The sequence below is a fragment of the Eptatretus burgeri genome, chromosome 6 (assembly GCF_056783735.1).
Source record: "Eptatretus burgeri isolate ZD-2024b chromosome 6, Ebu_testis_v1, whole genome shotgun sequence".
NCBI classification, from domain to species: domain Eukaryota; kingdom Metazoa; phylum Chordata; class Myxini; order Myxiniformes; family Myxinidae; genus Eptatretus; species Eptatretus burgeri.
The window spans coordinates 104,078,019-104,094,405 of NC_140966.1; the positions used below are offsets into that span (position 1 = coordinate 104,078,019).

At 43.9% G+C, this 16,387-nt stretch overlaps 1 protein-coding gene across 1 annotated transcript in view; it reads right to left on the bottom strand.

The window, feature by feature from the left end:
• TTLL12 (tubulin tyrosine ligase like 12) overlaps positions 1–16,387 on the bottom strand; it is a 29,142-nt gene that overhangs the window by 8,958 nt on the left and 3,797 nt on the right. Inside the window, exons 5-9 of the mRNA XM_085886966.1 lie at positions 14,625–14,758; positions 14,302–14,378; positions 12,385–12,501; positions 6,729–6,929; positions 6,279–6,390 (exon numbers count right to left, since the gene is read on the bottom strand). Of these exons, the coding sequence (XP_085743092.1) occupies positions 6,279–6,390; positions 6,729–6,929; positions 12,385–12,501; positions 14,302–14,378; positions 14,625–14,758 (641 nt within the window). The remainder of the gene's footprint in view (positions 1–6,278; positions 6,391–6,728; positions 6,930–12,384; positions 12,502–14,301; positions 14,379–14,624; positions 14,759–16,387) is intronic.

A 16,387-nucleotide genomic window follows, 5' to 3' on the forward strand; every position in this document is an offset into this window, starting at 1 on the left:
CTGTGAGCAGCAATATGGGTTTATGCCAGGAAAGAGCACCACTGATGTGATGTTTGCTTTGAGAATGTTGATGGAGAAGTATAGGGAAGGCCAGAAGGAGTTACATTGTGTGTTTGTGGATTTAGAGAAAGCTTATGATAGGGTGCCAAGAGAGGAGCTGTGGTATTGTATGAGGAAGTCGGGAGTGGTGGAGAAGTATGTGAGGATCGTGCAGGATATGTATGAGGACAGTGTGACAGCGGTGAGGTGTGCGGTAGGAATGACGGACCGGTTTAAGGTTAAAGTGGGATTGCACCAAGGATCGACTCTGAGCCCTTTCCTGTTTGCAATGGTGATGGACAGGTTGATGGACGAGATCAGACTGGAGTCTCCATGGACTATGATGTTCGCGGATGACATCATGATCTGTAGGGAGAGTAGGGAGCAGGCTGAAGCGAGCCTTGAGAGGTGGAGGTACGCACTGGAGAGAAGGGGAATGATAGTCAGTCGGAGTAAGACGGAGTACATGTGCGTAAATGAGAGGGAAGGTGGTGGTATGGTGCGGTTGCAAGGAGTTGAGGTGGGGAAGGTGGATTGGTTTAAATACTTGAGATTAACTGTCCAAAGTAACGGAGAGTGTGGGAGAGAAGTGAAAAAGAGAGTGCAGGCAGGATGGAGTGGGTGGAGAAGAGTTGCAGGAGTGATTTGTGACAGAAGGGTAGCTGCAAGAGTGAAGGGGAAAGTATATAAGACGGTAGTGAGACCAGCTATGTTGTATGGTTTGGAGGCGGTGGCACTAACAATAAGACAGGAAGCGGAGCTGGAGGTGGCAGAGTTAAAGATGCTGCGATTCTTGTTGGGAGTAACGAGGATGGACAGGATAAGAAACGAGTATATTAGAGGGACAGCGCAGGTAGGACGGTTTGGAGACAAAGTGAGAGAGGCGAGATTGAGATGGTTTGGGCATGTGCACAGGAGGGAAACGGAGTATATCGGGAGAAGGATGTTGAAGATGGAGCCGCCAGGCAGGAGGAGAAGAGGAAGGCCAAAGAAGAGGTTCATGGATGCGGTGAGGGCGGACATGCGGGTGGTTGGAGTGTCAATGGAAGATGTGGAGGATAGAGCGAAATGGAGACGGTTGATCCGCTGTGGCGACCCCTAACGGGAGCAAGCCGAAAGAGGAAGAAGAAGAAGAAGAAGACAACAATGTCTTGCAAAACTTTTTCGTAATGTTTTTCTTTAACCCATTTAAGTTTTCCATAAGGCAAAGATTGAGACATAGCCCACCCATACAAATTGTTAGCATCATAATACATCAGGTAAGAGTTGTCCTCATTCTTATTATAATCAGGAAGATATTTGTTATTTGCTTTAGCATATTTCTTGGAACATACTTGAGATATTCCTCCTCTTTTAGCCTTTTCTATCATTAAAAGCATATCTATATCACTGATTAATTCCAAATTCTGTTTTGTCATTTTTAACAAAGCACTCCAAGCCAAACCCAGGGCTGTGTAATAGTGAGCAGGGTCTAATCCATAAGAATTTTTATTATGACAATGTTTTAAAGTTTCAAACACATCAGCCAATAACAATACATCAGTTTTAAGATACAAATCATGATATTCTCCAAGATTCTTTATTTTAAACTTCTCCCAAACCTTTTTAGCTTGTGTATAATCTCTATCGGAAATATGAGTTTTATTCAACTTGCTATTGAAACTTTCCCTTGAAGGAAGTTGTGTTTCTTTAAACTTCTCAAATGAATCCATGTAGTCATACAGATATATTCCCTTTATTGATAAGAGATCAAGCTCTTCTTGATTTGAGAAATGTGATTTAAGATTCGGTAAGTTTTTAATATTTGATGCTTAGTTAGATAATGGACTTGCCATAAACTTATATGTGTCAAGAAATCTGATATGGGTTATGGGGGATGTATGAATTATTTTTGTGAATGAGATGTATTTTTGATCTGTTAGGAATGGCAGAAATATCTCGAGATGTCTTTGAAAGTTCATTTATAAATAGATGCGTATCATAGTGAGCGTTGTTGTGAAGAAAGACAGGAATAAAATTTGGGGGCTTGTAATTAAATTTACAACAGGAATGAGCTGGACCTCTATATTTTCCAGTCAGATGACAATGATCCCAAACTTTGACTTCTCCCTCAATTTTCTCCTCACAGATATGACAGATACTGTTCTTTCTAAATTCCTTTTTCTCTCCCTTTGTTCATGACATTGGTTTATAGGTTTTAACCATTATTTCTCTCAGTCTTGAAAAGTCTTTTTCCAATCGTCTTACAAACATCTTCTCCTCTATAAAGTTCGAACTTCTTGTATTCATCACCAACAGATGATTTTATATCATAACAGAAACCACAAGGAGTATGTTTTTGATTTATTTGTATTTGGAGAAACAGTATCTATCTTTTCAAGGGTACTTTCAAAATCAGCATTTATCACAAACGGATGTTTCATAGATTTCTTAAAATCTTTGAATATGTTTTAACCTGCTTTTGGTAAATTGATTACGGTTGATTTATGATTACTGCAATATTTCGAATGTTGATTTAATCGTTCTTTTGTGTGAAGGCAGTTGAGACATCTCTTACAAGGATACGTTTTACATCTTCTATTGTATAGTTGTGATTTGGTTAATCTTGATAAATTTTTGATGAAAGCATAATGTGATTTTTCCTTTGAAGTAAAGTAGAGAAGGTCAATGTGTTTCATCAATTTTATAGTTGTTTGAAATTTTTTATATCTGAACTTTGTTTGTATCCATTAATCCATATACATTAACACATAGATTATTAATTTTCTCAAATTTAGGAATATCACTCAATGACATTGGAAACTTTAAATCTCGTATTTCTTATAATGTTCAACGCTTTCAAGTTTCCATTGTGGAGGATGTAAGTGAGCAAGAACAGACCATAGAAACATTTATTATCTTTGTTTTGAATATTAACAACCGCTTTCTTAAGTTTTACCTCTTTTGGTAAATCAATATAAGAAGAAGCTTGAATAGGATCTGATTTTAAGACGTGTATATCTAAAAAGATTATTTTTGTAATAGCAAATCCACTACCTACTACAGTGTTATCAACATCTTGTTCTTGTCTCTGGAGTTCATCGTAAACATCACATCTTAAAAAATCTTGAAATGATGAGATAAAGTGAGGGTTTGTCCTCATATAGGGAGTAGTTTCATCACCTTCTCTTACCATATTCAATTTCACTGCCATATAAAACAGTAAAGTTTTCATTTCACTTAATGTGTTTTTAATTATAGTTCCAATACTATGTTAATACCGACTATGCGCACACACGGCAACACTAATGCAGTTCTACCTCACAGACGGTGCCAACACACATTTACACAAAAGCAAAGGAAAGAAGCCACCCTCATAGACAAGGAGGCAGACAGGCCTGTAGGCCAAATGTGCGCGTGACCTGGAGGAGCGGCCAGGTCCACGAGACCGGGGGGGTCCGACCCGCGTCCTCGTGACGCGTTGGCGGGCGAGCGGCAAATGTGGCCGCGCGGCTGTGCCCCGACTCCGTGCTCCTTGGCGGGTTTCGTTGGAACGACGTTTGGAGTGGGGTGGGAACGGGGCCCCCTTTTGCAGTATCTCAGTGCGGGGGGAAAGGGGGAATTGTTGATGCCCTGGGGGAGGAGAATGGCTGGCTGGCTTGGGTCCCGCGACGAGACGAGCGATTCCCCACACCGTAGCCTCGTCGCCGACCGCCGTCCTTCTCGCCTCGGACCCGAGCTCCTATGCCTGCAGTTCCACCGCGCACTCGCCTCACCCGACTCGACTCTGCCACTCTTTTTTCCTTGCGCTCGCCTTTTCATAGGTGGGCAGGAGAAGCCAGTATGCAAATATTCGTATCAGATTGACCTCGGGGGCGGAGCCACGCTTGTCCATTGGTCGGAGGAAACGGGGGCGTGAACCTCCCCTGATCCTAGAATTTGCATATATCGACTTCACACACACGCGCCTGGAGGCGGGGCCAAGCTGCCCCGCGCTCGCTAATTGGATGGAGGAAAAGTGGGCGTATAGCGTTTTTGATCCGAATTTTCCCTCGGAAAGGCCGCTATTTGCGCTCGCGGCTCGGTGCGCTCGGCACCAATCGCCAAACGGGCCCGAGACAGCCCGACGTTCAGTGTTCACAGGTGGTGCCGTTGTTGGTGGTGAAGGGTTTTCGGTGGTGGTTTGATGGTTATGGTGCCGTTTGGGAATGGCAATGATCCGATGATGTGGGAGCGTAGATGGTGGTGGTGGTGGTGTGGTTGTTGTGTGATGGCGGTTGAGACGTGGTTGGTTCAAAATAAAGATAGAACAGAAAAACGCCGAACTCAAAGGATCGCAGCCCGAATGGATCACATAAATTCCCTCCATACAACGGGTTTGGGCTAACTACACATGTACTTCGAGATATCTCACCTCTGGGCCCTTTATGGTGTAATGCGAATTTCCACAGCCGTAACAAAATTGATATATATATATATATATATATATATATATATATATATATATATATATATATATATATATATATATATATATATATATATATATATATATATATATATATCAATCAGGGTCTCGGGGTTTGAGTGATTGGTAACTGTTGCTCCTGATCCAGGTGAGCTTCACCTGATCCAGGTGACCAGGTGAGATCTGTATATATATATATATATATATATATATATATATATATATATATATATATATATATATATATATATATATATATATATATATATATATATATATATCTTCTTCTTCTTTCGGCTGCTCCCGTTAGGGGTCGCCACAGCAGATCATCCGTATGATCCGCATAGTGATTTGGCACATGTTTTACGCCGGATGCCCTTCCTGACGCAACCCTGGTCGCCTCTTACGACACAGGGATATGGTATCCTATTTTAACCGGGGTATACACCGGCCCAGTATACTGGTACTCATTTCGCCGACCTCGGAAGGATGGCAGGCTGAGTAAACCCCCTGGTGTATTAATTCAGTGGTCCAACGGGGCTTGAACTCAGGACCTTTTGGATCCCAAGCCGCTGCCCTAACCACTGCGCCAACACCAGGCATTGTATATATATATATATATATTAATGCCATGAACAAACTTTGGTAAGTCACATGTGATGAAGGTTGTGGTGAGGTTTCATTGAAATCATGTGTGTAGTTTCAGAGAAGAGCAAATACCTATTTCGGGAGGATTGGGAAGGGGGTGGGGGGGGGAGTCAAACCCCTGCAGACACCCCATACACCCTGATTTTTTTTTTATGCCATGAACAATCTTTGGTACATCACGAGTGATGGAGGTTGGTCAAGTTTCATCTAAATTGTGTCGTTTCGGAGAAGAGAGAAAATACCTATTTGGGGGGGGGGTCAAACCTGCCATGGACCCCCTTAATGAGTGCAGATTTTGATGCTCTCAATTCACCTTCGTTTGGCATCAGATATGAAACTTGTGGCCAAGTTTCATCAAAATTGTGTGTTTGGTTCAAGCAATGGATAATGATTGAAGTGTTTACAGAATGACTGGGTGACTGATTGACCTACGAACACTGCTCAATCGCATAAGCTCACCGGACAAAAGTCCAGGTGAGCTAAAAATGAAAAACACTGTCCGTGAAGCAGTGAAGTAATGAAGCAGTGTGACTACATGTCTATTAATTACATACTATTGGAATGTACCTTTCGACCGTTGAAAACCCTTTAAGACCTCCAAGAACCTGAAGACCGCTGACATCCCAAACACCCTGAAGACCCAAAAGACTCAAAGGTCCCAAAAGACCCTTTCAAATCCATCAAGACTCTGAAGACCCCGTTTACCTCTAAGAACCTTTTGACACCTTTAGATCCCTTCACCATTTAGACCTTTTATACCCTTTAGACTTTTACAGCCCTTGAAGTCCCTGAAGACCCATGAGACAGCTTGGACCCCTGACCATTTTGAGCTTCAGATCACTTGGACCTTACAAATAAATATATCACATCACAATATTACAAATAAATTTGTACAAAATAAATGTTTGTATTACGATTGGTGTAAATCATGACAACACAGAAAATCTGTAACATAAATCTCTAACGATGTGTGGAGAGGCGAGTGCAGTGAGCAGATCCAAGTGTATAATATTTACAATTGTAGAGTATTTTAAAGTTTCTGCTCCCATTTCAGACCTGCACCTTCCCACTACATCTCCATACCCTCCTTTCTCTCTCCAGCCATCCTTCCTCCCTTCCATCCATCCATTCAAAACACACATGCCTTGGGTGTGCTCTCACGATGCCTGATGATCTCGTGCAGGTTGTTGCAGACATGCGTGTCCAAACCACGAGCCAGGTTCCATGGCTTGCAGATCCAATGATTGTCTTCTCCCCTGTGGGAAGGTGTGAACGTTTAATCACTAGCCATTATTTTTTTTCCCCACCTTACCCAGAGTTCCCTGCTGCAGTCTTCTATAGTCAGGTGGTCAGTGCGCTCAGTGAGTGTCTTTCTTATCTACAGTCAATGAGTTTGTAATCACGTCTACCCAGCCAATCTTAGAAAATAGATTTCCCCATTGTTATGAAAATAGTCACTGCATCATTCTGTTCTATAAATGGCAAGCTGATAGAACCAACCTTCAAAGTAATGGTGATGTAAGTCACCATTCCATAAAGGATATTACCACACTGTATCAAATATATTACAGATGAATGACCGATAGACAGAGACCTGCTCTGTCGTTGAAGAAAGTATCTCACAAACTGGGGCAGCTCAGTGCGCAGGTTGAAAGTGATGGGCAACCACGAGGAGCCTTTCACGTTGTCTTTTGCCGATCGACGCCCTATCGCGGCCAGGCAGTCCTTCACTGTGACCAGGTTCTCGCCAGGAAATTGGCTCAACATCACCGTTGGCCGTTCTTTGCTCATCTGCCTGTGGTATCAAGCATTGGAATTAAAGGTTGGAGAGGGGAAAATGTCTCTGCAACATCAAGTGGTCTTCCTTTGTAAAATCCACGATATTATCTATTCTCACTTACCTTTCCTCTGTCCACCTGTAACTTTGGGTGGCCATATGTGCATACTAGGATATATACACCTTGGCATCTCTACAATTCCAGACTATATCAAGGCCAGTTTAACCTAAAAATACAACTAATTACCAGACAAGTTTTTGGTAACTTCCCTTGGGATGGGATATATCATGGGATAAGATATATTGTTACGGATCTGGCAGCCATGAGCACTCAACATTCAGGTCCCCATAGCTCAGTTATTTCGATAAGTAAATGTGGATAGATAGCTCCTTTTCCCCGATGTCGAATGGGAATTAAGTGTGCATGCGCTGCGAAGTTATTTTTTAAGATAGGATTTTTACACTTATAACAACAACACCTTCGCTCCATCCTGACACTGCTCGCAGCATTGTCCGCGCTCTTCAAGCGCTTACGAAGCGTTTCGTTCTGGCCTGGCGCCAAATAAGGGCATGCGTCATTTTTCAGCCAATGGGCGCAGAGCGAGCTCCAAGAGAAGCAGATCCTCTTCGGGGGACGGGGGATCGAAACGCCCTGATCAATCGTGGAGAGACGACCGATTTCCCCCAACGAATGAGGGGTGCGGAGAGGTGAGACACGCCCCCCCCCCATGCCAGGGAGGGGAAGAAATAGACGGGACGGCACGGTCATCTGGTTTTTCTGGTCTCGTCTCGTCGCTGGTTTCTGGTCTCGTCTCGTCTCGTCTCGTCGCTGGTTTCTGGTCTCATCTCGTCTCGTCTCGTCGCTGGTTTCTGGTCTCGTCTCGTCTCGTCTCGTCGCTGGCTTCTGGTCTCGTCTCGTCTCGTCGCTGGCTTCTGGTCTCGTCTCGTCTCGTCGCTGGCTTCTGGTCTCGTCTCGTCTCGTCGCTGGCTTCTGGTCTCGTCTCGTCGCTGGCTTCTGGTCTCGTCTCGTCGCTGGCTTCTGGTCTCGTCTCGTGCTGGAGGAGCGTGCTGGACCCCGACATTGCCCTCCGTACCTGGTGCTTGCAGCGGCATCGAGTTGCGGGTTCAAGTCCCGCCAAGCCGGATCGTCAAGGGCCACACGATGCGGGAAGGTCCACGATAGCTCTGGTTTCCAGCTCATCTTCCCTCCAGCTGGGAACCTTCAATAAAGACCATTGGGGTCCATCTTCTTTTGGGTATTTGTGTGTGCGTGTGTCCTTGGGCCCAGTCTTCAAGTAGAATTGTTTAAGTGTCTTGTACATTGCCTGCATTTCTTATAGTCGGATAACTCTGCTTTTTGTGTGTTCCCTCCCTCTCCCCCCCCCCATTATAAATAAATCCCCTGTTAAATGTTTCAGCTCGTTTCTTTCATTGGTTTAGCACAGTGCGTGTTGGGAAATTGGGAAGCGGCAAATTGTGCATTTGGACCGATGGACCTCGGTAACCATCCACTCAGGTTACGCACGGTTCGAGCACGCTAACGGCTCGTTCTGCTCGAGCTTCGCCGAGGGTGAATTTCCCCGGTAGTTTGGACGACGTGGGTATTTAGGTAAATTGAAATTGGCAATCGACCCGATCCCACGCGGTCGACCTATTGGCGTTCTTCGGTCCGATAAGGGACTCGTCGGCTCCGGAGTTATCTGGGGTGACGACCTATAAATTCTGGGTGTTCGGTGGAGCCGACGCTACTGCTCCATCTAGTGGTCATGCTCGCCACCGACACTCGGCCCAACAACAATATCATGGGATCTCACGGAATTCACTTTCCGCAAGTTTCCAACAAGTTCCACCAATGTGGCTCTTTGCAGCCGCTTCTCCCATATTCTCTATGTCAAACCCACGTTTGCACACTCAGCAGTATGCTCAGTGAGTGTCTTTCTTATCTAGTCAATAAGTTTGTAATCAACTCGACCCAGCCAAGATCTGAGAAACCGGATTTCCCCATTGTTATGAAAACAGCTTTGGCTATTCTAATCCAACGACTGCCAGACTCCTTCACCAAAAGGAGGTGAGTTATTGCCAGCACCCTTGCAAAATTCCTGCTCAAATGGAACCTACAGGTGGCACTGCATCAACGGCACAACTTCACGCTCAGAAAACGATGCAACCTGCAGCCATGTGCTACACACAAAAGAAGACCAACAGACAACCTATTTTTGTGTTTGCACCACTGGAAACATTAATTGTCCAATGACTGCACTCACCACCTCGCCTGCATGCGTAACCACTATGGCGCTTTCGAAATGATGGCATCCGCCCCAGAATACTCAACCCTCATGTACAGAAACGCTTGAGCCTGGTGTTGGCGCAGTGGTTAGGGCAGCGGCTTGGGATCCAAAAGGTCCTGAGTTCAAGCCCTGTTGGGCCACTGAATTAATACACTAGGGGGTTGACTCAACCAGTCATCCTTCCGAGGTCGGCGAAACGAGTACCAGTATACTGGGCCAGTGTATACCCCGGTTAAAATAGGTGTACCATATCCCTGTGTCGTAAGAGGCGACCAGGGTTGCGTCAGGAAGGGCATCCAGCATAAAACATGTGCCAAATCACTATGCGGATCATACGGACGATCCGCTGTGGCGACCCCTAACGGGAGCAGCCGAAAGAAGAAGAAGAAGATGTACAGAAACCCTTGGTAATGAAGCCTATCAGGGTGGCCTGGATGCATATCATATGTGCCAGATAATGATTGTCGCATGAAGCGGCTCACCAAACTTTTAAAGAAGCCAAAAATACTTGGTGACATACCTGTGAGAAAGGGGTGTGCCTCTCCACAACAAAAGATTTGAAGAACTTTCTGATCAACTCATCCAAAAAGTTGATCGTCTTGCAGCCTGTACTTCAAAAACTCCCGACCATGTGGGCCCGTGAAAGGCCCAAAGGTTCGTAGACGAGTGCGCTCTAACCCTACCTTCGTGCTTCTTCACACCAATGGGAAGGTTACAGCTGGGGCTTCTCAATGCACAGGATAAGTTTAAAATAATGATATTTACTATTAATCAGGTTTGGTAGAAAAGGGGGATGGAACCGTACGGGCTGTAAGTGCCGTTATAAATATATACGATTTGTTTGGTTCTGGGAAATGTGGAATTTTTTTTAAATTATATTCATTTATTCTCAATTACATTCACTTGTTGCAGTTGTATTCACTTGTTGTTGTTGGTACTTTTCTGAATTGAACACTATATAAAATAAGGTCTTACTTTTGTAATGGAGTCAATTGACTGTCACTAAAATTTCCCTTTCTCTGACAGTCTTTTGACCTCCATAGTGATATAAATGAATTTTCAAGTAAAGTAGAATTGTATCTTACTAATTATTATGTGCTTTTATCTCACTGAAATACATATAACCAAGCCTAGTATCTCCGATGTTTAAATGGAATTGCCCAATGCTGTCCACAAGAATTAAATAACTCCATTGGCTTTTGATGGCAAAGGCCTTGCTAGCAGTATAATCCCTCCACCCTCTCTCTGCCTTTCCTCCCCAAACTTAGCATTCTTTCTTCAAGGTTAACACTGGAAACTTTTGCCATGAGTGTGTTATTCTTTCCCTCTCACTCAAAGTGACCACGTATTGCAGTTCTGAGTTATTTTGCCTTCTGCTTATCAGCCCTTCCCATAGTTGAATTGCCAAATGTTTCACCCTCCTGTGTTTTGGCTATCAAAATAGTATAGAGAGCATTGCTATGTGCATTTTGACCAGAAAGAGGATCATGTTTGATATTGCTTATCTTGTATTTCCTTCTTTACCATGTGCATGTTTGTTGTAATTTGTTGTTGTTGTTTGCTGTTAATAAATGGTCTCAGACTCCAACAGAGAAAAACTGAATGTCTTACACAGGCCACAACATAAATTATACTAAAATTTTGCATCTATTGGTGAAAGGAGAAGTGTGTGTGTGTATGTGTGTGTGTTGATTGTTATCTCCATATGCGGGTTTCAGAAGGTGGAACGGAGCCCTCCGAAGCCTTGAAGTATCCACCTGAATTTCGGTAAAGGGGGGGGAAGGGAGGATGCACAATACATGTACCAAGCTGCGAAGTTTTTTGTGTGTGTGTGTGTGTGTGTGTGTGTGTGTGTGTGTGTGTGTGTGTGTGTGTGTGTGTGTGTGTGTGTGTCACTACGACCTAATTGTATTTACATAAAATAGTACCAACTTGACACCTCTCATCCACGGATATTTCTTATATTTGTGCGAGTCTGATTTGCATTCAAGATCAAAACAATTATGGTTAAAAGCATTTTGAAAAAAAAAAGTCACTCTTTTGTCTCAATGCTGAAAATTATATAAAAAAGGTTATTTGAATTACAGATTTCACGCGAGCAACATCAGGTTAAAAGTGCCGAGCGTGCAGAACGATTTAATGAAAACACACACACAGGGCATGCGCAATAGGCCTCATTTAACATTCGTACGTCATTTTGAAAGTCAGGTATTCTGCAGACGGTATTACGTCCCTTTCATTTATTATGAAGACAAATGCAATCCTTACTATAATTCATGGACTGGTGTGTTTGTTTGTCGTGCTACTACTCCTGCAGTTCTGGGCCGATTACATCCAGACTTGCGACATAGGATCAGTATGACCCCACTTCGTGTATAGGGGTGTTTTTTTTTTAATGGGGTGGGGAGGTGGAGGGGATGAGGTTAGCGGGGAAAGGGGGGGGGGAGCAAATTCTCTCTGTAAATGTATATCGTGTAGTGCCGCTCTAGGTGGGGGAGGGTATTACAAGTCCCCACCATTTACAGTACAGTATTCCTGCCCCCACATTTTCCAGTGCAGTGAGGTGTTTTTGAATTATAAGCAGTAGGTATGTTTTTGCTTCGTGCATGTAACCCGGGTTATTTTTTATTTTATTTTTGTGAGCGATTGAAGCAGTTGTCAGTTGTCTATACACCAACCAAATAAAAAGTATGTGTCAGAAGAACGTGTTGCATGTTTGGAGAAAGACCACCCATAGGGTGGGTACTCTGCTAGCGGGACATAATTCTTGTAGGAAGAGCGGGTGGGCCCCAGCATGCCTCGACCGGCTGAGTCTCTCCACCCCCCTTCCTCTGCAGCAAACTTGAGTGATGAGTTCCGCGATTTGTCCCATCAGAATGAGTTCTGTTTCCATCCTTTTTGTGTGATCGCTCAAATTCATTGCTTCTAGAATTTAACGCATTAATAAGTCACGACTACGTCTCCATTTAGTTTTCAGTGTCGCTTCAAGAACAACAAAAATCCATGCTTTCAAGATCTTGAGTTTGAGATAACAATATTATATTCCATGCAAGGATTTTCAGGCTCCATATGAATCCTGACATACTCCCTCCAATGTTTTTCTACGTTATGCATGTCCATCGTTCTTCCCCCTCAACCCCCACCACATCGACGATTGGTATTGGAGCTTGTTGACCATCAAATACCTGTAATCCTTTGTTTCAGAGTTCAAGAAGAGGATGTCGGCATCTTCCTCTGCATCGACCAATACAAAACGTGGATGATGCAGGTTGCCGGCAACTTGCGGATTGTCAGTAAATACCCTGGAGACAAAACTCACCCTTACAAATTTACGTGCAAGGCCTTCAAACGACTCGTCAAAGGTTCGCAATACTGCGCTAGAAGTTGCATCTCATCCGTACAAGGGACCATTTCCATATAACATGATGGATGCAAAAATGGCAGGAACCTCAACCACTCAACCTGCACTCCCATTTTTAGAGCCACAACATTGCAAGCAAGAGGTTCACAGTTACAAAACAGATATAATACCCCCCGCTCCCCTTCTTTAGATGTACGAGGGTGAGTCAAAATGTATCCGCAATATATTTTTTATTTAAATAATATAACTACAATTGAGCATGTACAAGAGAATGATTTCTCCACATAGTCCCCCTCCTTTCCAACACACTTAATCCATCGGTTCACAAGCTTCTGTGTGTTTTCAGAAAAAAAAAAGTTTTGGCTGAGTGACAAGCTACACATGCACAGCTTCTTTCACTTGTTAGTCACTAGAAAAGTGGGGGTCTCTTTGAGTGGACCAAACAGGTGAAAGTCTGAAGGGGCCAGGGTCAGGACTGCACGGAGGATGCTCCAACACCTCAAAGTTCAATTGCCGGAGGGTTTCCGCAGTATGGGCAGCAGTATGTGGACGGGTATTGTCATGCAACAATGCAACACCTTTTGACAATGGCCTTCAGCATTTCCATCGAATTGTTGGTTTCAACTGGTCCTGGAAACATTTCACAATAACGGACACCGTTTACCGGTGCGCCCCCCTCTTGATAGTGTTCCAAAATTGGGCCTTGTGAGTCCCAGAAAAGTGTGAACATCACTTTTCCAGCCAATGGTTGACATTTGAACTTCTTTTTGACTGGTGACGTCGGATGTTTCCACTCCATACTCTGGCATTTGCTCTCTGTCTCGTAATGGTGGATCCACATCTCGTCTCCAATGACAATGGATCTCAAAAAGCATTCCCTTCATGATGAAAGCAGGTCAAAAGGCTTTGGCAGATTGTCACACGGTTGCACTTGTGCTCTTCTGCGAGTTGTTTTGGAACCCATCTTGCAGAAGCTTTATGAAAGCCAAGTCAGTTGTTGGCGATTTCATGTGAAGAACCATGACTGATGCTCAGAAGTTGTGCCACTTTGTCACTAGTCGACCGTTGGTTATCCAGAATCATAGCGCGGACTTGTTCAATGTTTTCTTCTGTCGTGGACGTGGTTGGGCGTCCAGATCATTCATCATTAGTGACACTTGTGTGACCGTTTTTGAACACGGTAATCTCCGCCGCGGTAAAGCACCGTTTCCATATTGTGCTGAAAGTCTGCGGTGGATTTCTTCCCCTGGGACACCTTCAGCACACAAAAACAACATCACTGCACGCTGATCTTGCTTGGTGCAAACCAAGCTAACCCTAACCCTAACAGCTAACGGACAGCGGAGCAGTCATGTTAAGTCCCTTACAATGATGCAACTACTGACTGCTTGAGGTTGAAACTGCTTCACGATGGCACAGACAGTTTGTGCTTGTACCTGCCAGTACAATAAGCAACCTAGTCAATGCAACACAGTTTTGAACAAATCATTGCGGATACTTTGAGATTCACCCTCGTAGATGTACCTCTCAAATCGAGCATTTTTCACATTCATGCAATTAACCGTCCCATGATGGCGGCTTTCAGCCAAGCCTACAAAGCCCATGCGCCATCTTGGTTGGATTGTCATTTTTCACTCGGAAGCAATTTGTGGATACAAACAATGCCAAAGAAAACTGCTCCGTCAAAGTTATTACAATGCAAGGGCAGAATATTTGGAAAAGTAGCGCCCAAAGACCATACCTAAAAACTTTATCCTTCGAGAAGACGGTGGGCTCGATGGGAACGGGGAGGATCTGTTTATTTTCAGCAAAAATTGCCTGCGCGAGTGTCAATTAAGTAATTAGTGAGATGGAAAAAAAAAAAAAAAGAAACACGTTTCCTTATCCAATGCCACAAGTTTATGCATTGTAAAAAAAAACAACAACAACGATGACAACAATGACAATGACATTTCAACCAAAATGCTCTTCATTTCGGCTTTTCCAAAACTTATCATTAACTGCATCCCCATGTTGTAGAACACAAACAAACAATAAGGATATTACAGCGGTCAGCCTATTTACCTCGAAGTAGCCAATCGGTGGCTCGGAAACTTCTGCAGAGATGTGACTGATATCTGCCGGTTGCCATGGCATGAGCCGGCACGTCCGAACTAGTGGGTCGAGCTCCCCGTATGCAAAGTCTCTTGTCACCTCATCTGCCACACAGGTATGATCAGTTCAACCAAGGTCACACGCAACACTGCCAATTGTGGACTCACGTTTGTAACGGACTCCTATTCTATAACTACAGATGAAGAATAACGGTATCAAGAGCCAAAGTGACTCATTAAAAATGTAAAATCCCTTCAATTAATGCATCACTCCGATAAGCTGTTAACGATAATCGGTCGCAATCTCACTTGGCTGTTCTCAACACCACACTCATCCGCCACGTTTACACCATGCGGACCTTGCCCGTTAACACCATGCGGAAATGCTCCGCCACCTCGCCACCTCCCTCGGGACTCTTCGATGTATTATCTTTGCTCTACATACATTTGCTCCTTAAAAGGTTGCCCATTTCTCCGACACCATTATCTTTATGTTCGTTTGTCTGAATCGAGTTCACCGAACTCTCTCCTCCTGAAACCTAATAGCCTCACTCTACCATCCCAAACTAACTATTAACAGAATTCCTGCAAACTCTGTTATGGTTGCTTGTCCCTAAATGCTTTTCTACCTCTACCTCCCCTACCATATTGGGATATTTATTGGTAAAGAGGTCTAAAACTGCACTGATCCCCATGGGCTTATCTACAATGTGGCTTACAACCTGGATGAGATTGAGAAAATCCTCATCTGCTCTCTCTCCTTTCCTTGTTCATGGATACAACGTATTCCTAGCAAATCAAAATCTCCCATAGTCGATACTCTTCCCTCACGCCTGGCACCCTATAAAGCATCCTACAAGTACAGTGGAACCTTGTTTATCCGGACAACCAAATAGCAGAAGACCCATTATAAGGGGAGGAGAGGGGAAGGGGGGGAATATGGCCAAAATCAATTTTAAAAAACGAGCCAATTTTTCTTGAGTTAACTGTACACTCACTCATTTTACATTTGGAGGTTGTTGGTGGTGTTTTATTTCCTGTCGTGAAATGAAGCAATTGTCCCGGTGGTGCAGCTCCAACCGTCACGAACAGCGGGGCCACAGCCCTCGCAAACTCTATGGCAACCTCCGTGGGCGATGGGTCGCATGATTGGCCGCCCGCTGCTTGTGCGTGGTGTCAATCTTTCATTCGGATGAAACTTGGTGGACAGGTTGGGTGTGTGACCACGACAAATTGATTTGATTTTGGTGAAGATCTGGATACGATATATATATTTTTTCCTTTTAAGTGGTTCTTCACCATTGAGAGATGGGGCTAAAATGATATATAGCATGATATTTCAAAAATGTATTGGGACCGATATGTTCTCGTGGATCAGGCATTACATGGTGGATGGATGTGCTCCCTTCTAGTTCGACTTGCATTCGCATTTTTCCCATAACGAAATTCAAATCCTGTAAAGTGCAGTACAATGGACAAAATTTCACAGTGGTCCAAGTAACAGCCAGATGTACACGCATACAATGCATCCTGTGCAGAATCAAGCATCGTTCTACTTTGTTTGCCATCTTGTGAAGTGCTCAATCATTTAAAAAAAATCAACCGTAATCTCGCTCATCCCTCAACATGTTGAGCAAGGGACCTTCCTCAAGCTCAACTGCTGCCCCAGCAAAACGTTCTTGACAGGCTATAATGCTCGACATGATGACTGGTATGATAAAACGTAACTAAAAG